The 22604-nt window shown below is 33.6% G+C and overlaps 1 protein-coding gene across 4 annotated transcripts; it reads left to right on the plus strand.

Annotated features, from left to right (window-relative positions):
- The first annotated feature begins 730 nt into the window (after positions 1 to 730).
- LOC115715105 (uncharacterized) lies at positions 731 to 22174 on the plus strand. Of its 4 annotated transcripts, none has more exons than XM_030643911.2 (36): positions 741 to 1375; positions 1493 to 1589; positions 1930 to 4151; positions 4695 to 4809; positions 6363 to 7217; positions 7409 to 7694; positions 8060 to 8529; positions 8682 to 8811; positions 8915 to 9039; positions 10306 to 10976; positions 11094 to 11211; positions 11310 to 11426; positions 11996 to 12090; positions 12267 to 12415; positions 13882 to 13937; positions 14041 to 14254; positions 14616 to 15032; positions 15110 to 15387; positions 15889 to 15974; positions 16105 to 16191; positions 16382 to 16643; positions 16734 to 17144; positions 17255 to 17351; positions 17800 to 18116; positions 18329 to 18436; positions 18698 to 18865; positions 19172 to 19300; positions 19405 to 19494; positions 19603 to 19709; positions 19791 to 19939; positions 20083 to 20165; positions 20245 to 20340; positions 20454 to 20576; positions 20856 to 20939; positions 21186 to 21329; positions 21484 to 22174. In XM_030643911.2, exons 1-36 carry the CDS (start codon positions 1095 to 1097, stop codon positions 21826 to 21828), a joined length of 9582 nt encoding a protein of 3193 aa, XP_030499771.2. In that variant the 5' UTR covers positions 741 to 1094; the 3' UTR covers positions 21829 to 22174. The 4 variants fall into 4 exon arrangements, with proteins under 4 accessions (XP_030499773.2, XP_030499771.2, XP_030499770.2 ...); XM_030643910.2 differs by having other exon boundaries at positions 742 to 1375; positions 12264 to 12415; XM_030643912.2 differs by lacking the exon at positions 741 to 1375 and having other exon boundaries at positions 1935 to 4151; positions 12264 to 12415.
- The last annotated feature ends 430 nt before the right edge of the window (positions 22175 to 22604 follow it).

Genomic DNA, 22604 nt, shown 5'->3' on the forward strand with positions numbered 1-22604 from the left:
CTACCTAGTTTAGGAACTTTCATCCAATTTTTTTTTTTTTTTTTTGTAAAATATAAAATCGTATATATCAATATTCCTTACATATTATGCCAAACCTCAAAAACAAAATAAATTTATATTCCTTACCTTTTTCTAGAAATCTTCTCGCATAAAAACGATATGTTATCCCCTTCAAAAATAAAAATAAAAATAAAAAAAGTGATGTTGTTCATCTTCAATTTATTCGTATTATTTGGATGTTGTATTAAGTTATATTATATTAAACTTTGTAATTTTTTTTATAGTAATATATATATGTAGGGTTTTTTTTACATGATTGATGAATTATTTTTTTATATATATAATATGTATGTACATTTTTATATTATTAATTTCATTAATGAATAATTTAATAATTTTACATAGTTTACAATATATAAGTATTTTTTTTTTGAAAATGACAAATATAAAACTCTCATAAAATAATAAAAAATAAATTAAAAACTCTAGTTTCATTTTATTTTCTTATAAAATATCAATTAAAATTGAGTAGTTACCCTTATGATTATTATTATTATAATTAAATGAGTCAAAATTAAGCACTAAATCTCAATATATATCATCAAATATTCCAAAATTTGAGAATTATGAATTAGTACCAAATATTTATGAATAGCCAAACATGAATTGTGTCATTTCAGGAAAATTCATTTTTTTTTAATTTTCCGCTTCATAAATCCTTATTATCCTAGATCTCGAGTTGAGAAGAAGACGAAGATGATGCATTATTTTTTTGTTGAGATAAAAGATGATGCATTATTATACAAAGGGAAATTTTCATATATAAAAATCTTTCCTTACCAAATAAGGAAATTATTTGAATTTGTGTCCTATAAGCCGACCACTAACAACTTGCCACGTAAGGAGTTCCTCTATCTGCCTGATGCTAAGTAAGACGTATATATACTCTTTCCCGCCGATGAACACTTCATCCACATCTTTCCATCAAGATAGGGACGCAAACTATTCTTTTCTTCTGTTTGTTTCTTGATAAAACTCTTTCCATTTCCCCAAAATGTCCAAATTCCAATTGATTTGACCTAAGAAAGAGCCCAATGTTCTGGAACAACTTCTCGCAACGGAGACTAGCGTCTCTGCTACTGCCATGGCTCCGAGACCAACCGGAATTGGAGGTAAAATTGGGTATGATCAATTCGCAGGCTATCGCGAAGAATCTCCGCTTCAATACTTCGGTTTTCAATGATCTCATCGAAGATTTAAGTGGATTTTCCTTTACTGATGTCACCATTGATCAGTTAACTGTTCGATTCTCGAACTGGTCCGTCCCTGCCATCTCGTTCGAAGTTCATGGCTTGCATGTCACACTTTCAGCTGAGTGAGTCACCGATTTTTTCCAGTTCTGGTTTACTGTTGCTGTAATTTATGTCCTTGTTGTACTAAATGATCGAGTGATTTGGTGCTTTGTTTTTTGTTCCCTTTAATTTATTGAAAGGGACTCGGAGAACGAGAGAAGTTCGGTGCCGATACTGAAGCAGAGAGATACATTCGGAGAAAGCGTAAAGAAAAAGCTTTCTCAGATTGATCCTGAGGTATTTTCTGTCAGTTTTAAAGATTGATTTGTTAAAGAAAATATGGATATTGATGTATAAGCTTACTCTACTGGAATACAAAAAGAAAAGAAAAGTGGATTTTAGTAACAGCATCAGATTTAATGACAAGAAGGTTTAGGTAATATAGGTATTCCTTTTATTTGTAGCGAGTGAACAAATTGGTAAATTAAGATGATATATTATTGTGTCCTAGAATGGAAGTTATGTTTGTCTATGTTAACTTATGAATATTTAATGTTTCTCATTAGGAAGGTGAACATTTTCTCAATTTATCAATAAATTTGAATAAATATTATTGAGGCAATTTATTCAATGTCAGGGTAGCTATTTGCATAACATTCTTGAGAGGATGTCAGCTGCTACTCCTTCAAGAAGTAAATATAAGACAGCTCTTTTGAATGTTGTCCTCAAACATTGTCAGCTTCAGATACATAATATTGATGTGCAAGTGAAGTTCCCTACGATGAATGCTTCTTGCACCTTGTGTTTGAAGGAGCTTAATGCAAAATCTCAGTATTTGAATTTCGGATGTTTCTTCAGGGGGCTTTTTGGAGTGCCTTTTCTACCTTTGAAAGAGTGCTCTTTTGTTATAACTGTCATTGAATTTGAGATTGTGTTTAAATTGGTAGATCAGTCAAATCACATATTTTCAATGACAGATTTATTCACTTGCATCAAATTGAATAGTTTTCAACTCGTAGACTTCAATCTCCGGGTTCCAGAATTAATTGTTTCTTTTTCTCCACTTGATCTTTCCATGTGTTTAGCATTTGGTGAGACATCATCTAAAGAGTATCAGTGTCCAAGAAATGGTAGACATTTATGGAAACTAGCTGCAAGCAGAGTTGGCCATGTGACATCCTTCCATAAATTAGTTGTTATTGTTGGATTATGGTTGCGTTATGTCAAAGCTTATGAGAATCTGTTACAGCTTGTTGGATATTCAATTGATCATATCTTGAAAGGATTGCCTACAAAATTGTCTGAAAATAAATTGTTTTCAAGATCTTTCAAACAGCTTTGGAAGGTGGTTATTGATGCTGAGAGAGAGCTACCTGCTGAGTCTATTGCACAGGCACGGCGGATAGCACGTTATAGAGCAGCAGCCAATGTACAGTCTGTTAAGTTAAAGGAATCCCATGTCGATACTCGTCTCAGACTCTTTTGCATGATCTTTGCACTTCTTCAACTTATCTGGAAACCTATATGCAAGTTATTTCATTTTATCTTTTACTTCTTATTTTTTAGGAGGAAATTGGCAGAAGAGTTGACTGAAGAATACCTAGAAATTGTATCAGATGATTCATCTATGCAGTTTTGCTTTATTTTGAACCTTGGAAAAATTTTAGTCAACATGTCTCAACCTGCTGCTATTAAAAATTTAGATTCGCATATTGGAATGTTGCCCCCCAGTTTTATTTCACTGTCTCTGTCAATCAATGGATTATTATTATTATACTTGAAAGATGTATGCGAACAGTCTTTGACTGTATCTTGTGGGCAATTTGAGGTTAAATCTTCATCTTTAATGGAACCTCTTCTAAGGCAATGCAGTTCTAAAGATCTTCTCAGTGGGAAAAGACATTGGCAGGAGAATCATAATGATATGAAATCTATATTATGGTGTGACCTTGCACACAAGTTTCCCTTTTCAGAAACTAGTAATACTACTGCAATTGATAATGCTGAAGGTGCTTGCAGCTCGTCTCTGGAGAAATTTCTTGGAGAAATGTGGTTAAATTGGGAAAAAACTTGCATGAAATTAGATGGAAGTGAGATGGAGTTTTCTGAAGACCCGTGCCTTCTCTGTGAAACTAAAAGTTTTTTGACATATCCAGATCTAAGGAACTTGGATTCTAGGATTTCAAAATGCTTTTTCACTTTAGGAAGGTTGCAGTTAGATCTGGGGTCTTCATCAATATTATCAATTTCTGTGCTCCTAAGGCAGATAGAACATGCTCTTTGCAGGACTAAGGACACTGGGATATCAGAGGTTACTTCACATCCACCAAGAACCATTGAAGATCCTTCTGAAATCAAATGGGAGAATATGTACAAGTACTTTTCTAGTAGTTTGAGTGCGGCGGTGCTAAAAATTCTCCCAGAGAAACATATTCAAATTGGAGTGTTCATTGCTGGTCCTTTCATTAAATTGTGTCTGGAAAATGAGTTTAGCAGTGGCAATGAGGTCACAAGTCATGAGGAGAATCCAGATGAATTTCACCTTGCATTTGATGTAAACAACATTGAGGTTGCATTTTGGCCATCTTTAAAACCAAATTCATCATCAGTTGCGGGAAGCTCAGATAATAATGATATAGAACCAGAGTGCAGTATACCAAACAATGATGCAGGGCCAGAATACCAGATAATTTATATTCCTAAATCAAATAATGAAAAATTTATAGCTGACTGGTGGATTTTTCTTTGTTCTTACTTACGAATCAATGGTTTGAATGCTTATTTGGGGGACAGTGCAGAGAAACAAAAACATCAAATTTTGTGTCTGCAGCCATTGACTGTCCACTTTTCGTCGTCAAGGTAAAACTTTATGGTCACTTCCTTCTGTTAACTTTATTACCTTGATTTCAGGGTACCCTTTTTTCTTGTTTCATTAAGACTATTTTATGTGCTTCCTTAGATGAAATGAAGAAAGCATTTGATGTTCTTTTCATCACTAGTTTTTTTCTCTTATACAGTTTTACATAAATGGAAGTAATGCTTTCAAATGATCTAGGATGTTTTGTTTCCTCCAAAATGAAATGAAATAACATAAGAAGATTACTGATTGACTTTACCAAAAAAAAAAAGAGATTACTGATTGAGATGAGACTATTCGTTGTCAATTTAAAGGCTTCATCTTTTGCAACTCTTACTTAAACATTGAAAACACGAGTGAAATCTACCTTTTAAAGGTTTCTGAAAGAGTTACAAATCATCACAACTGCATAAGTTGAAGTAAAGAACTTTCTTTTTTTTTTTTTTTGATTTGGAAAGAAAACCATTTTTTTTATCTCTCTTAACTTCCTTTGCTAGAACCATTGATCATGCCCTGATGTTAAATGAACTATATATGCTCTGCAGGGAATACTTTCACTCGTTTAGCACAAACATTAGTGCTATTTCAGCCTCTTTGTGCGTTACAGCTACAAGATTGACTATTTTGTTATGTATGGATGAGCTATATGCTCTTTCTCAGGTATTGTTTTCTTTTACTAGTGCATATCGATATGATGATTTATAAGGTATTCTCAAAGGCAGATAAGCATAATTACAAACTCTAAACAAATAGACATAAACAGAATAAAACTATACACCACTGGAAATATAATATGTATTTTCTCTATGCCCACTAAAGCTCAGGAGACCCAAGAAACTTAATTTTTTCTCACCAAGAAAAGAAAAAAAATCCGTCTGTTTCTCTTCAGTCCATTTTCCACCAGCTTGAATATTAATGGTTCGAATTTAACTATTGAAAGGCCTTTTGTAAGAACATCAACTTTTTGGAGATTTGTTGAAGTATGGTTGGGACTAAGTATACCATCCTCATTCTTCTCTTTGATAAAATGTTGATCCAACTCCACATATTTTATTCTCTTCTCTGTCTGTATCTATTTTGCTTGGCTACTTTTGTGAATATATCAGCCAAGCTCTTGGGGATTGTTTGAGCTCATAAAGGGATTTTCAAAGTTTGCACACTTTGTGGGCATTGTTCTTGGTCTCAAAACCTGGTGGAATCTCCATCTATATTTATTCGTTTAGGTATGCATTTTAAAATGCATTTTTGGCATCCATTTGATGTAAGGCCTAGTCAAGAGTAGTACACTAGTGAGAGGAAAACACGAATGATATTTGTAAGTTTGAGCGAATCCTTTTGCTACCGGCCTAGTTTTATATCGACCTACATTTCCATCTAGTTTGTTTTGACATTGAAGTGCCATTTTACATCCCACATTGTTTTCCTTGTGACAAGTCAGAGAGTTCCCATGTGCCATTCTTCTCTGATCTCTTCTCTAATAGCTGTCCTCCTCTCAAGTTTTCTTCACCATGTTACCACCAAGTTGCCCCACAATAAACTTCAGTAACTAAATGTAGATTTTCTATTATCAATTGATCCAGCCCAGTTTGCATCTGTCAGTACTTTTACTTTTTGGTCATCAATTTTCTTGAAAAATAACCCTTTGCTTGGTGTTTGCTTCAAATATCTCAAAACTCGATATACAACATTGAGGTGACCTTGGTGTGGGTCATGCATATACTGACTTGCTAGACTTATAGCGAAAGCAATGTCTAGTCTAGCGTGTGAGAGACAAATGAGCTTTCCAACTAATTGGTGGTATCTTCTTTTCTCAACTGGTTCTCCTTTGAGCATTTGATCTTTGTTTCCAAGTTCGATTGGAGTTTTGCTGGCCTCACTAATCTAGCATTCCAGTTTCTTTTAGAAGATCAAGAGTATACTCAGAAATGCCTTTCTTACTCCTAAAAATTTCCATGCCCAGAAAATAACCCAACATTCCAAGATCCTTGATATTCATATCCCTCAAACACACTCTGGCCTCTTCTAATATCCTTAGAACATTCCATAGCAAACTACCCACTCACTGATCGATACAAATAGGAGGCCATCTTTCTCCCAACCTAGAATCCCATTTATATTTGTTGTTTCTCAACGTACACAGAAAGTTCCGAGATTTATACTTGCGTTAGTTCTTATCATACCATTTCTCAACTAAAGATTTGTCTTTTTGGCAGGTAGTTACTCATTTAAATTCTGCAGTTTCACATTCACTCGGCAGCTTAGATTTCATTGGTTCTATGCATTCAGAAAGTATTAAGCAAAAATGTTTAGTTGCCAAATCTGTAAATGAGGACGCAGTTGGTAAAGAAGCACCTTCAATCTGTAGCAGCATTTTGTTTTTGGTTGAGGGGATCCTCAAGATTAAGTCTGTGGATGTATTTGTTCAAAAGACCAGGATAAATTATGATGTGGAAAGTTCTAAGAAAAGCTTTAATGCCTTAAGTAGTGGTACTTTTGCTGATCTTGATCTGCCTGATTACGGAATTTTAATAACTATTCAGCAAACAAGTGTTGATTTATCTTGTGAAGAAGAGAGATTGGAAATTTTAACTGGTTTTGGGGAAATTCAATCTCTGATATTCAAATATCAGAAACAGAGAGAATATACTGATCTATCTGAATTTAGAGATCTATTGCTGCAATCTCATAATTGCTTATATGAAATATCAGTGCCAAATTTTACATTTTCTGTGTCATTGTTTCTCTTGCAAAATGCCTCATCTTCTAGGACTATGCACAGCAAACTATCAGGCTCTAGTTATAAATCATATATGGATAAGTCATCATTCGTTATTGATTCAGAAAGGTCAAGCAGTCAAAATTCAAACCACATGAAGAAGTTAAGATTTGCATCAAATATTCCAGCACCGGATCCAAGTCACTGGTTATTTGTAAATCTGGCACTCGGTATTGTTTATGTGGGAAGTTTCTCACTGAAAAAAGCTTTGTTTAAAGCACACGATTTGAATAAGCTTTTGTCATCACTTTATGTTGGGGGTGAAGTTCAGACAATATCTTGGGGGATTCAGGTGATATGTTTACTAACATTACACACCTATATGATATGTATATTATATTTTTGGTTGCTCATAATTGACCATTGGATAACTTCATTTTTTTTATTTTTATTTTTGGCTGGGGAGGTGGGAGCAGCAGTGCGTAGTGCTGTATAGATGATAATGGATTTCAAATTGGAGTTATATATGTTGCTATTGTGCAGGGTGGTACTCTGTTCCTTGAAACAACTGCTTTGGAGACATTCATTAGTTGTGCTACCGCAAATCTTTATGCTATTGCAAAAATAATGTCTAATGTTCAGTTAGCATATAAAGGGATTGGAAAAGCACAATGCAATGTGGATATGCCCAGAGTGGATGATGACTATGTTACTGAGAATGTCGAAGGGACTCTTCAAACACCTTTAGAAGCTGAAGGGAACCAAATGCAAGGGTTAACTGTAAATGTCTCTCGACTTTCTACTATTGTTGTAATCAAAGATGAGAAAGGTGTGTTGATGTAGATACCTATTAGATAATTAGTATTTTATTAATATGGATTTGTTAGAAATATTACTTGATTTTATATTATTTGGCCCAATTAGAGATTTTTTATCTTTTCAGTTCTTACTATAAGTTTCCTAGCTGATTTAGGATTATTTGCTAGATAAGCATCAATTATTAGTTGGATTGTTTATGGTTTTCATGAAATCTATCTCATTTTCTATTTTATTTTAGCTAAATTGTTATCTTTTTATTTACTGCTCCATCTTCTTTGTTTTTGATTTACATGCCATGTTCTTCCCCTCCAACTATACTCATGTGCTGCACCGCTAGGTCTACATTGTATTTGAATCGTTTGTTACATGTTGCAGGTGGTGTTCGAGAACTTGTTCTTGAATTTGATGTCCATCTAAAATTTGAATTGACAAATATGGAAAGAAAATTCATGTTTGACCTTAAGTCATCAATCCTTTCTCAAGTCCTCCGGCAAAGTGGTGAAAATGAATTTCATAAACCTAAAATTTATTCGGAGACTTTCAATAGAACGTCTACTCACTTTGAATATGGAGATTCTGCTTCAGAACTTCAGCGTAGGGATTTGATGCATCAACTTAATGATCCGAGTTGCTCAAGAAATTCTGATTCACCAGAGGAACTTTCTGCTGAGAATTTTGTACCCAAGGACTCCAATTCAAGTTCTCAGAAATATATCTTGAAACAATTAGGTGCTTTCTTTTCGGTTCAAAAGCCTGTGAATGGTGCTATTTGCTCACATCAGTCATGGGTAGGCCGTGGTTCTATTTCAGATTTTAATATCATCATCTCTCTGTCAGAAATAGAGGTGAGCTTTTGATATAAAAATTAGTCAACACAAAACTTTTCCTACTGCTGATTATGCTTGTGTAATGTAATAAAAGGATGTTCTCATGTAATTACTTCTGGTTTACTACATAATGGCAAGTGTTAGCAGTCTAACATATTTTTATACATCAGATGATTTTAAATATTGTTTCATCCTTCTCTGGAGTATTCAGCAAGACTACCACCAGTGACTTCAATAAAAAGCAAAGGTCCATTAACCACGAGGACGAATTGGACAATATAGAAGCAATGATTCCTGAAGGTATTTTTATTTTTATTGTGATTTTTTTAATAAAATTTTATTCTCCAGATTTCTTTTGGGTAAATTTTGGAGACTTGAGTTATCAATTACTCTGTCTATGTAGGATCAATTGTTGCTATTCAAGATGTCCACCAACATATGTACTTTGCAGTTGAGGGTGAAGAGAATAAGTATAACTTAGTTGGCACACCTCATTATTCTTTAGTTGGAGAAAGAGCTCTTTTCAGGGTATGGATTGTATTTTTTTTTTCCATATAAACTGGCAGGTAGAATTTTGAATTATTTGATATAGATTAGCATAAGTATTCCTATAAATAAAAAATAGAACACAACTACCAGAGCTATACAGTTGTTACAACCTAATTCTCACTTGATTATTTGACTAATTCTTGTAATAGAAATCAAAATATGTACAGCATACACAGCTAGTTTTTTACAAATTTTGGTCATTATTTGATAGATTCACAAATATAATCTTGATTATTATACCAAGATTTCTAGCACCCCGCTCAAGCTGGTTTGAAAATATCTTTGATAACCAGCTTTGATACAGCCTTTCAAACAACTTCTGTAGGCCTTTAGTAGAATTTTATGGCATACGAGTTAATTCATTATTTACCAGTTTCTCCTTGATGAAGACATGCAACAATTATTATTTACAATGATTTAATTACTTTTAGCCACTAATACTCACATGTTAAAATATATATATATATATATATATAAAATACAAATTCAAGATATTGTATATAAGTTAGAACATTAAGAGTAATTGAATGATAGAGAAAACATACCTAATTGATCCATTGATATATACTTATTTGGATGTACAACACTAACCTACTAATACTTCCTCCTTTGATCTCTATTCTGAAGCAGATTATCATAGTATACAATTGTGATGAGATACGTATTAGAGTTAGGGAGGAGACCTATTTAGAAAACTTTACTTAGATATATACTTTAATAATCTGCTTCAGGAAAAAGATCTAGGGGGGAAAGCTTATTAGGTTAGTGTTATACAACCAATCGACATTATCTCAATGTATTAGTTAGATATGTTATCTCTATTGTTCAATTACTTAGTGTTCTATATCATAGGCAATAGTTTGAATATGTATTCTCTGTAGTATCACGGTGAGGCCACATCCTCCTTTTTAATTATGTGGTTAAAATTAACTACAAGTTGTGTGCACAAAAAAAGAAGTATACAAGTTTTTTAGGCCGAGCATCACTCCAAAATAATATACAACATACATATCAAATATTTCCCAAATTTTGGTCCTTATTTAATCTTATTCACCAAGATAATTGCATTTGTATTTGACAATTCACCAAGATATCTTGGTTATTATGCATATGTATATTTATTCGCACTACTTGTGACTGGGGTCATTTGCTTATTTGATGAATTTATTGTATGATGAAATGTACCTAAATTAAAGATATGCTATTTGTTTTTCATGTTATTGGTTATTTTTTTTTTTTGCATAGGTCAAGTACCACTATCAAAGGAGATGGGGATCATCAATTTTGTGGTTCTCCTTTCTATCACTACATGCAAACAATGATTCAGGAGAACCATTCCGATTGAACTATCGTCAAGGGTCAGGTTTTGTTGATATCTCTGGCATCGATGATAGTGGGGGTGCACTTTGGAAAATACTTCCTTGTGAGCCTCAAAATTATGATAGTGATATTGATTGGGACCCTTACAATCAGTTGGTTAAAAGGACTTCTTACTTAGTGAACAAGAAGAATGATTGTGCCATAGCATTTGTTGATGGTGTTCCAGAGTTCGTTAGGAAGCCTGGAAGTCCTTTTAAGTTCAAAGTGCTCCTGGAACCTTCTGCAGCTCAAGATGTAGGAAAGATTGATAGCCATCTTCTGGAGGATTCTAGAACTAGTCTTCAAGATAATGCATCTAAGTTCAAAGGGACAACTTCCGGTCATAAAATAAAGCTTCCTTCCATTAAAATAGAATTGATTAACAAAATATCTTTAACCATCATCCATAAACTTTCTGATAGAAGTGGTGTGTTTCCTCTCCTACGTGCTTCCATTGACACTACCAAGCTTATTGTACAAGTTACATCTACCAAGACCAGGGTTATAACCACACTAATCCCAGCAATATATCACTTTGACTCCCAAAGAAACTTATGGTGAGTACTTGGACTATACATATTACTAACTACTTCTATTTGTCTTTCATTTAATCAAAATTTACTTTCCATTTGATCAAATTCGAATAACTTTTCTTATCTTATTTTGAGTTGTAGGAAAGAAATTCTCCATCCAGTTGAAATATTCCTATTCTACCGTTCTAGCTTCCACCCCGAGGGTTCAGAAGTTAATTTGTGTGGGGTACCTGTTCATATGCATTGCAGAACAAAGGAGGTCAGCAATTTAAACAATGATAATTTAAATTCCATGGTCATTTGAGGGCTGTTGACCACTTTGACTATTTTTAACAATTTTGGTGTGGAGTATTGCAGTTGAACATATCCCTTTCCGAACTTTCATTGGATGTACTCCTTTTTGTGGTTGGGAAGTTAAATTTAGCTGGTCCTTATTTGTTGAAAAGCTCCAGGATTCTGGCCAACGGTTGCATGGTTTGTTATTCTGTTCTTCCTTAAACACCAAATATATCTAACTGAATTTTCACATACATATACATTCTAAGCATGTTTTCCTTCCGGGCATGTGTCCTACAGGGAATGAGTCATTGTTGGAGTGGATACCAACAGTTGACCTTAGTATATTTGATCATGCACTTTTTTCACTTAACAAAGCATATTTTGTCATTTGAATTGAATAGAACACATGTTGGTATTCTTGAAAGTAGGTTCAATGATGACCGAATGGTATTATTGAATTGGAATCGTAATGTGATGTTTGTGTGCATGAGGATGAGATGTGGTCTTGTTCTTTCTGTTTTCAATAAAAGATCAAGAATTCACGTTGATTCAATCATTTGATCTTTTAAACTTCCTCCTGACCCATGATTTGTGATGACACAGGCATTTGATGGTATTCAGAAAGTTGATATGTTTTTTTATACAATATGACATTGAGTGCATTAAATTACTGGTCTGTTTATTCGTATATGTGTGTATATATATATTTATTGAATTTCCATAATTCCATGTATGGCATTATTATGATAATTCTATATTGGTAGGTAAAGAACGAATCAGGCATAACCCTTCTTTGTCACTTTCTCAATGAGCGGAGTTTGAAAATAGCCAGAAATCAATCCACTTCCATATTTTTAAGGTAGTTCTTTAAAAAAAAAATGAAAAAACGCTTCATACTTTTATTGGGTTTCAGATCCTTCGCGTCACCCTATAATCACTTTTAAAAGTGCCTCACATTCTTTTGTTATGTACAAATTATAAAGTAAACACATGATTGAGTTAATCAGCTGGTTGATCTTTATTCTTACACAGAAGGTATGAAGACTTGGAGAATCCATCCCAAGAGGTAGCATCTATGTCAATTCAACTTGCTGCTTTAGGATCTTTCATGACTTCCTCAGTTCCAGTCTCTCTTTTGCAAAGTCAAAAGTTCGCTTGGAGAACAAGTATAGTCTCCTCTCAAGGTATATCCTGAATCTATTTCCCTTACCAGAAAAAAGATAAAAAAAAAACTCTTTAATGTATCCAGCCACACACACATGGATGTTGTCTACACATAAATATACTTGTCAAAATAAGATAAATTTTGTCTTCCCAGTTTTGATTAACTGAAGATGATATGAAAAGAATCTTGGTGCTGATGAATATTGTAGGAAGTGAAATTTGATGGTGCCAAGGTTGAAACTTTAAGAATGTAATCTGAGAGTGTCCCCCAAAAGAAAATCAAGTATCTCTAATTTGTCTAACGATTCTCAAGAAAACTCAACACCCTTAAATTTAAGAAAAATTTCCATAATAGACTAAAAATTTTAAAAAAATTACAAAAATACTTTAACACGAATTTTTTTTCATTCTTATTTACAAAAATACCTCTTTAGTATAAATAATAAACCGTTTTTTAGTTGTTTTATAGTTTATTTATAATCGTATTATAGTTGTCATGAGGTTGTTTTTGAGGTTATTTTTGGCTGTTTTATAGTTTATTTATAATTGATATATAGTTGTTGTGAGGTTGATTTCTCGTTTTTTTTTTTTTTACTTTTTGTTGAGCAAAGCGTATTTTTATAATTTTAAAACTCTACAAGCGTATTTATGTAATAAAAAATTTTAGCCTGTAAAATTGTAAATAAAACATAAAAGAAGGGTAAAAATTCCCCTAAATTTAACATTCACATAGCTGTTAAAAAAATGCATGCGTTCATGTACTCAACACCCTCTATATAATTTTGCATCTACAAGAATTCATCTCATTGGTTTAGTTTCACTAGAGAGGAATCTTAACTCTGAGGTTCCTATATTGAAGAAGCTCTAGAGTCTCGTGAATGTAAGGTCGTAGTTCTTGAGGAAATGAAAGTACTAAGGAGGAATGAGTAGGGGGATGTTGTCGACCAACTAAAAGGAAAAATGTCGGTTGTTATTAGGATGTTTTCTATAGTAACAATTGAAATGGGATAAGTCAAGACTTTAGCTATAGGCTGCAGTCAAACCTTCAAAGTTTATTACATCGAGCTATTATTCCTGTGGCAAAAACAAAACACCATGAGTTATATTATGTACTGATTTTTCATAAATTAAGGGTAAGTCCAGATAAAACACAAATCACTAGCCGAAAGAATCTGAAGAAAAAAAACTTGGAACTCTACCTTTCAGTCCAAACCCACGAGGGTGTACATTTGTGTTATTTGCTACATTAAGAATTTCAATTTATAGTTAGGGATCCCTTATTGTTACGACTATTCTTTTTTCTTTGTTGTTGTTGTTGCTGTTGTCAAATTGTATGACCATTCAAAATCAAATAAGTTGGACGCGTCAAAAAAAAAAATCAAATAAGTTGGATAATTATATGGCTAGCTTTTTAGATAACATGATTTCATAATTAAATGGCATGTGTACTTTTTATATGGATATTTCATTTTACACCCTTGAACAGATTCAAAAACATATCCTGGGCCAATTATTGTAGTAGATGTTTCAAAGGAATCCGAGGTATGTGACAAGAAATCTACTCCTAAATTTCATATTATATTAGAGACTTAATGCTATTCTATAATTATTTCTAGCTTTATAAACATTTTCTATATCCTTGTAGGATGGCTTGTCTATTACTGTTTCTCCTCTAATAAGAATACACAATGGAACTAGATTCTCCCTTGAACTAAGATTTCAACGACCTCAACAAAATGTAGATGAGTCTGCTTCACTCGTTCTAAAACCAGGAGATACAATGGATGATTCAATGGCAATGTTTGATTCTGTACATTTGTCTGGTGGATTAAAGAAGGCATTGAATTCTTTAAGTCTTGGTAAGCATTTTTAATTGTTGTTCTGCGGGTAGACTTGAAACCTCTTGTGGATTTATATACATTTCAAGGAGTGTCACTGTCAATATCCAGTAGTCACAGAAGTTATAGTTTCACACATCTTCATCCTAGGATATTATTTTTCTCATTTACTTTAGAAGAATGTTAAGAGTTAATGCAGGTGCAGATCTCAGGGTGAATTTGGGTGCCACCCATGTCTGAGGGACACATTGAATTAATTACACATTCATCTCCGACTTTGTTGTGGAAAAACTAATGATGCAATTCTTACCTTTATTTTTCTCTTGCTTGTTATCTCATGTTTTATCGTCACCATGGATTCATGGTTTGTGGTGATACACAGGTAACTTCTTATTTTCCTTTAGACCCAACATAAATGAAGAGTTTATGAGTTCCAAGGATTCACTCTCAGTAGAATGGTCACATGAACTTAAAGGTGGAAAGGCAGTTCGTCTGTCTGGAATTTTTGATAAACTAAGCTACAAAGTTCGACAAGTGTTTACCGAATCAGCAAAGTGTTCCTTCAGCAGTGCTCAATGTAGCCTCAAATCTGAAGGTTCTCATATTGCTGATATTCATTTTCTGATACAAAGCTTTGGAAGAGGCGTGCCTGTTCGACAACCTAGTAACTCCAAAGAAGGGTATAAAAGTAGTACTTCCCCAGAAGCAATACAAGAACAGAAGGAAATTTTTCTTTTGCCGACTGTGAATGTATCAAATTTATTAGAGTCAGAGATACATGTACTTCTAACTGAAATGGGTAAGGGGGAAAAATGTTCTTTGATAGAATAAATTACTCCTTCAGTATTCATTCCATAAGTTTTTACACTGTTGCAGATCCATGTTCTTGCATTGAGTGTGACAACACTGAGAATCAGGCAAAACTATCACCTGATTCATCGTTGGATTTTTATGTTAATCCCTCCATGATATACTTTACTGTTACATTAACTGCGCTAAATTCTAGCTGCAAACCAGTGAACAGTGGTGATTGGGTTAAGAAGTTACAGAAGCAGAAAAACGAGGCACGCTATCTAGACATTGATCTGGATTTTGCTGGTGGAAAATATTTTGCTTCTTTGAGATTGTCTCGTGGGCACAAAGGCATATTGGAGGTACTATGCTGTACTACATTGTTACAAACTAGAATAGGAAAGTAAATAGGAAATGAGTTTTATTGATATCAGAAAGATTACAAGGAGTTGAGCTATTTGATAGTCCAACTTGCTCTATACTCTGAGAGACTCACTCTGTACAATTCACAAAATCCAGAAGTTCCTTTCCTAGTATTTATAGACAAAGGCTCCTGGCTGACTTGAAACTAATTTCAAAGAAAACCCCAAAACTAACAAACAACAGGAAAAGCCAATAATAAAGTAGACATTTTACTCAAGTACTTAAGTAGGTCTTCTCCTCGAATACTTCAAACGTTTTGGAGGCCTAACATACATTTGATTTTCTTAAAAAAAAACTTATTGCAAGAACATGAGTAGTATTGTGAATTTCTATTTACGTTTTCATGCTCCTTTTATTTCCCAAGATGTATGTTCACTTTAAAATTTCAATAATTACGCTAGTTTGTTGCGATGATTCTAAACTGCATATATCTTTTGTAGGCCACTGTTTTCACATCATATGCTCTGAGGAATGATACAGATGTTCCCCTTTATATCTTTCCACCAAATAGGAAGCCCCTGGCTAGGTATTTTGTTGTTCCATAACAATACATTTTCTTTTTCAAGATTACTAAAGGAAAAAACATTAAAATCAAACTCTTTAAGCATTGATATCTGCTCATGCTCTTTAAACTTAATACTCATTAAATTAACCAGGGATGAAGTGGAGAATTTCGGTTCTGACTCCTTTTCAGAGTTCGGATTACTTCTACATCCAAAGTCAACCAGATCTTGGTTCTTGAAGTAAGATGTGTAATTTTCAATAGTCATATCCTTGTTTGAGGTCCATATCTTTTTTATAATAACTAGAGGTTGTGGTACTTGTATTAGTTTTTACAGCTCTTAAATATTTTCTTTACATTTCCTTCACTTAGATCTTCCTTATTTTCATGTTATAACTGAATAGGCATCTTCATGTGCCTTATGTTTGCAGACCTAACAAGGTTTGCCTCAAACTCTTAAAAGATAATGCATCTGAGGCACATCTAGATTTGGATGCCTTGTCAGGCCTTACAGAGATAAGCTTAGAAATGGAGGAAAGCGATGGTGTAAAATTTATTACAAAGCTTGGGGTTTCTGTGGGCCCACTTCATAGTAAAGCAGTTGTACCATCTCAATTAGTAACTATAGTCCCAAGATATGTGGTAGTAAATGAATCTGAAGAAAGTATCTGTGTTCGTCAATGCTATTTACAGGTAGCTTTTGCATTTATAGTTCTAGAGGTTCTTTTTATATACATATTTATAAATATGTTGTGTAATTCTTTCTGCTTTTGTTTAAAAAAGTATGACAGGGGTGACGATATTATCGTTAACAGTAGACAGAGAGCAACATTACAGCTGTCGAATGTGATGGTCAATAAAAAAGAACTCAGTTTCTTTGAGAGTTTATTAAGAAAACATAGTAAAGAAAATGATGACGCATTACTTTATGTCCAATTTAAATTGAAGCAGCCTGATTCAGTTTGGTCCGGACCGGTATGCATTGCTTCTTTAGGACGCTTTTTCCTCAAATTCAGGGAGCAACGATCAGGCCAAAAGAAATCACCAGGAGAAAGTAAAACAACATTTGCTGATGTTCATGTTGTAGAAGAAGGTTCTAAACTTGTTATGCACTACCATAGTCCTCCAAATGTCAATCTTCCATATCGAATTGAGAATTACTTGCCCCATGTATCTATAACGTACCATCAAAAGGTTACTGTTTTGTATTTTAGTTATGTACTAAATACTAATGCAAGTGATGTGAACAGTTACCATGTTATGTGGTTGTTCTTTTTTTCAAATTTCTCTTGTGCATTTGACAGGATTTATTGGAGCCAGAGGTTCTTGTATCGGGAAGTACTGTCGATTATGTATGGGATGATTTGACACTTCCACATAAATTAGTTGTCAAAATTAATGGTAATCTTTTTGTAGTTTAGAGAGTCACAGCTTAAATATTTAATATTTTGCATGTATCATATAAGTAGACATCATTGCATGTAATTTTTGTTATTTATTTGGAAAAGCATACATGATACATCACATCATCATTTTCCACTTATTTTCTCTATAATTTTTTTTTTTGAGGGGGTGGAACGACATGTTATTAACTGTTCATTCTCTATATACATAATTTTTCATTGTCAAGTTCATTAGCTCTATAACTGAGTTGTCTATATGCAAATTATTGTTTTGCGTTAAAAATTAGGAAATGCATACAAGCATGCACATAGAAATGAAATGCATACAGGCATGCACAATGTTACAAAATTATCTTGTTTTTCTTTTTAAGATTGATAGATACTAGTGTCAATTTTATTGTTTACCGCAAGCATTACTTAACTGGCTATGTTAATTTTCCTCATAGATAGTTCTTTACCTCGGGATATTAACTTGGATAAGGTGCGGGCATGGAAGCCTTTCCACAAGGTCAGGCATAGGGGGCTGGCTCATCATTTTCTTACCGAAGAAATATCAGAAAATAGCATGCCAAGTTCTGGTGACCTTGACAGCATCGACATGGCAAAAGTAGGGTATGAAGTATATACAGATGGTCCTACCCGAGTTCTGCGGTTTTGTGAGTTTTCTAAAAGCCAGAAAGTAGAGAAAGGATTTCAAGCATGTGAAAAGATTCAACTAAGGGTTCCTCAATTTAACATTCACCTGCTTGAACAAGAAAAACAAGTATGTGAATGTGCCCATTATGTGATTTGCAAGTTAACTAAATGGGCTGTATTTGATTCTCCATTTCCAGTTCTTGCATTTTATTCTGCTGCTTTTCTCTCTGATATTGCCATAATATTGATACAAAATGCATTATTTCAGACAAGTGGAATAGTTCAATATGCACGTATAATTTTCCTTGACAAAATGACTTTTTATTTCATTTATTGAAGGATGGAATGGAGGAGTCATCTCCTACAATTATTTCTGCAAGATTCGGAAATTTTTGTCTGGACTCTGTCTTTACCAATAAACACAAATATAACCAGATCAATCTACAGGTACTTCCACTAGTGCTTCTTGCTTGACCCAGAGTAAATAGCCTTCATATCTCTGTTTTCAATTTACTACTGCTTGGAAAGATTTCTAAAATTCTAAGAAAAAAAATCTTCACTTTGTTGTCCCTGTACCTCGGCCATAAAACAATTAATTGGCCTATCTATGCCTTCCATTGATTTTGGAGGCGAGCCTTAAAGAAAAATGTCATTTGAAACTTTGCCACTCATCACACTAACAATAGTGCCTCCTTTATTTGAATGTAGTCATTGATTTTAGAGCAGAAGTGGGTTGGAGCGCCTTTTGCAGCAATGCTTCGAAAACATCAAGTAGACTATACAGAGTCAAATGACTGCATACTCAGAATTGTCTTTGTTCTGCTGTCAACCAATTCTGATGTTATACAAGTTCGATACTCATCTATTGCTCTGCAGGTAAAATTAGCCAGTATGCTCTAGTTTTTATCCCTAGAGCAATTTAAAATCAGCTTACACTAACCAAAGAAATTACTTTCAGACAATATTGTTTTAGGAGTTAAAGATTTGATTTGTTACTAATTTATTAGAATATGCTACTCTTACTTGACTGAAATGTCCATTCACTTTTTGGCTTTTGTTTTTCTATTCTATGTATTGTTCACTTGCAAACAATGAAGATACTGCAAATGCGCTTCATTTCTCCTCATTTGTAATTGAATGTACTATACACGTGCATTGACTAATACACACATGATTTCACAGCCAATTGATTTGAATCTAGATGAGGAGACATTGATGAAAATTGTGCCATTTTGGAGAACATCTCTAAGTGACTCAAATACTAAGAGTCGACAGTTCTACTTTGATCATTTTGAGATCCATCCAATAAAGGTATGATATAATACACGCTGCATTTGTTTAATGTATTATTCTTTCAGTATAATGTTTTATTCAAACAATATACTAACTTTTTTTTTTCTTTTTTCTTTTTATAGATTATTGCAAACTTCCTTCCTGGGGACTCGTATTCAAGTTATAGCTCAGGCCAGGAGACACTGAGGTCATTGCTGCACAGTGTCATAAAGGTATGGCTGCGTAAAAGTTTTCTGACTCGAGTGTACGAGATAATTTACTTTACTTTTATTTGATGAGATCCATTGTACAATTATTGTTTCTTCTTTATCGTACTTTAGGTGCCTCCAATTAAAAATAAGGTTGTTGAGCTGAATGGTGTCTTGGTTACACATGCATTAATAACAATACGTGAACTGTTTATCAGATGTGCACAACATTATTCATGGTAAATCCAACTATGGTTTGTGTTAATTTGTTATTTTGTGCAAAAGATAAGGCATCTCTTAAACTTGATAAGATTGTTCAGGTATTCCATGAGGGCTATCTATATTGCAAAAGGAAGCCCGTTGCTGCCACCAGATTTTGTATCCATGTTTGATGACTTGGCTTCTTCCTCCCTTGATGTTTTCTTTGATCCCTCCCGTGGGTTGATGAACCTTCCACGTTTCACTTTAGGTATACTTTCTGCTCTTTCATTCTTTAGGTTCAACTGCTTTTGTTTAACAGCCATGTCAATTATAATGATTACATGTGAAATTTCTTATCATTCCCTCTTTTTTTCCATTGAAGCTAATGTTTTTTCCCCTACTGTGGACCAGGCACGTTCAAACTCCTCAGCAAATGTATTGGGGGTAAAGGGTCCTCAGGAACAAAACGATACTTTGGAGATCTTGAAAAATCTGTAAGTTGTATATTTTTTAAAGAATGAGTAGGATTACCACAGTGCTACCTCACTCACGAACTATTACGATTGCTTGCAGTTGCGAACAGCAGGGTCTAATGTGCTTTTTGCTGCTGTCACTGAAATATCAGACTCTATTCTGAAGGGAGCTGAAGCAAGCGGTTTTAATGGCATGGTATGATTAACCCTTTCGAACAAAAGTAATAAATACAATTATGTTTATTAGAAAATTGAGTTGACAAGATTTAATCTATAAATTCACATTTGGTTGTGCGTCTTTTTTTCTAGGTGACTGGGTTTCATCAAGGCATATTGAAATTGGCTATGGAGCCATCATTACTGGGGAGTGCTTTAATGGAAGGTGGCCCAGATAGAAAAATTAAACTAGACCGAAGTGCTGGGGTAGATGAGGTAACATCGGTTCTGTGTCTATTTTCTGATAAGAATTCTACGTAATACAATGCTTTTCATTCTGGCACCTTATTCACTGATATTCAGTCAATCTCGTTTGCCTGAAAGTCTGTTCCCATGAGAGGGGGGAAGAAAAATCTCCTTAAAATGTACTCAAGAGTACAGCCTGTCAATCCCTATTGAAAAGTTTACTGTAGCCTGTTATAATTGAGCTAATTTCCCTTTCATTGCAAATAGACCACTAAACCTCTTATGAAGAATTTGCTTGAATTATTGCAGTTATACATTGAAGGATACCTTCAAGCTATGTTGGATACACTGTACAGACAAGAATATCTTAGAGTCAGAGTCATTGATAATCAGGTAATAAATTTGTGTGTGTATAATCTACTGGTAGCAATGTTGTTTCCTTTCAGAATAAAATTACATATTTGAGAAAGCTTCACATGGAGATGTAGTACTGATTTAATATTTTACCTTACATCTCAGCCCTGGAATCTATCATATAAAATCTATATTTTGTATGGGTCCGGCAATACTTTTTCTCTTTTCTTGCTACTTCAGCTGGAAAATTATGTATTGAATGACACTAATACTACCTTTGTTCAGGTTTTCCTAAAAAACTTACCTCCAAACAATACACTTATAGAGGAGATTGTGGATCATGTGAAGAGTTTCCTTGTGAGCAAGGCATTGTTAAAGGGCGATCCTTCCAGAACCTCTCGCTCCTTGCGCCATCTTCGAGGAGAAAGTGTATGTCCTGTTATTTTCATCATCATCTAGTGGAGTGTGTTATTTTCAAAGCTAGAGTGGTGTTAATACACCACCCTCATCATAATCCCAACTTTCTTAAATTGATTCAGCATCGGTGTTTCTATCTCATAATTACAAATTTCATTATAAACAGGAGTGGAAGATTGGACCAACATTGCTGACATTATGTGAGCACCTATTTGTGAGTTTCTCAATTCGCAAGCTTAGGAAGGAAGCTAACAAGTTTATATCGGGCGTGAAACTGAAGATAGATACCGACAACGAAAATATTAAAGCAATTACTCTTGAGAACAACCCTGAAGTACAGCAGAAGGTAAAGTTCGTATGGAAATGGGGAGTTGGCAAGTTTGTGTTGTCAGGTATCGTAGCCTATATCGATGGTCGCCTATGTCGTAGTATTCCTAATCCTGTGGCACGGCGCATTGTGAGTGGTTTCTTGTTAACTTTTCTTGATAAAAATACCGATGTGAGTGAGTGAGTAAACTTTTTTACTTTCTTCTTTACATGCATGCACGTAAATTTAATTTTTACTCCACAGCTACAAATTATAAAGCAAAATCAAAATGAAGAAATAAGAAGAAAAACTACGCTGTATAGAATTATAGATTAAGATTGATAGGCCCACCCATAAAGCTGTTTGTTTGTTTTTTTTCATTTGCACTTGCAATTTTGCAAAGAATAAGTAATAAAAGTCTTAGTTGTGTTCCCTTTATAGACAGATAATACAGGCATTTTTCAATCGAGTCATCAGATTGAATTGGAGTGAAAAACTCCAGCGAATCTGTATATATAACTGTACTCTTGTCTTGTGTTTTATGTTTTCATTTCTCTTCTTATTTATTTAATTTCATTGTTATTTATGCAATAAAATCATTATAAAATTAAATATATAAAACTGGAAATTAAATATGTATAACAAAATATTAATTCTTTCGTAGTACAAATAAATTTAATGCAGAGTAGTGAAATAATTTAGCATTTTTTAGAAAAACAAGAACACTAAATTTAAGAATTTTTTTGTCAGCAACTAGTAATATCTCTTCTTAAATTTTAATCACTATTTGTCTATAATTTAAAAATTGACCCGTTAAATAACTATAGAGTAAATAAACTATCACAGAAGTTTTTTAAGAATTGTTGATTTAATTAATTTTATACAAGTCTTGATCAAACCGATAAATAAATCTACATTCAATTTCACTGAATTGATAAAATATTTATTGAAATATACAATCTTCATTTTATGGTGTTTTT

This window comes from Cannabis sativa, chromosome 4 (assembly GCF_029168945.1).
Source record: "Cannabis sativa cultivar Pink pepper isolate KNU-18-1 chromosome 4, ASM2916894v1, whole genome shotgun sequence".
NCBI lineage: Eukaryota > Viridiplantae > Streptophyta > Magnoliopsida > Rosales > Cannabaceae > Cannabis > Cannabis sativa.

Coding starts and splice junctions, on each gene's coding strand:
- LOC115715105 (XM_030643910.2), top strand. CDS start 1,095: ATGTTCTGGAACAACTTCTCGCAACGGAGACTAGCGTCTCTGCTACTG. Junction 16,644..16,733: donor TTCGTCAATGCTATTTACAG/GTAGCTTTTGCA, acceptor TGTTTAAAAAAG/TATGACAGGGGTGACGATAT. Junction 18,866..19,171: donor ACTCATCTATTGCTCTGCAG/GTAAAATTAGCC, acceptor ATGATTTCACAG/CCAATTGATTTGAATCTAGA.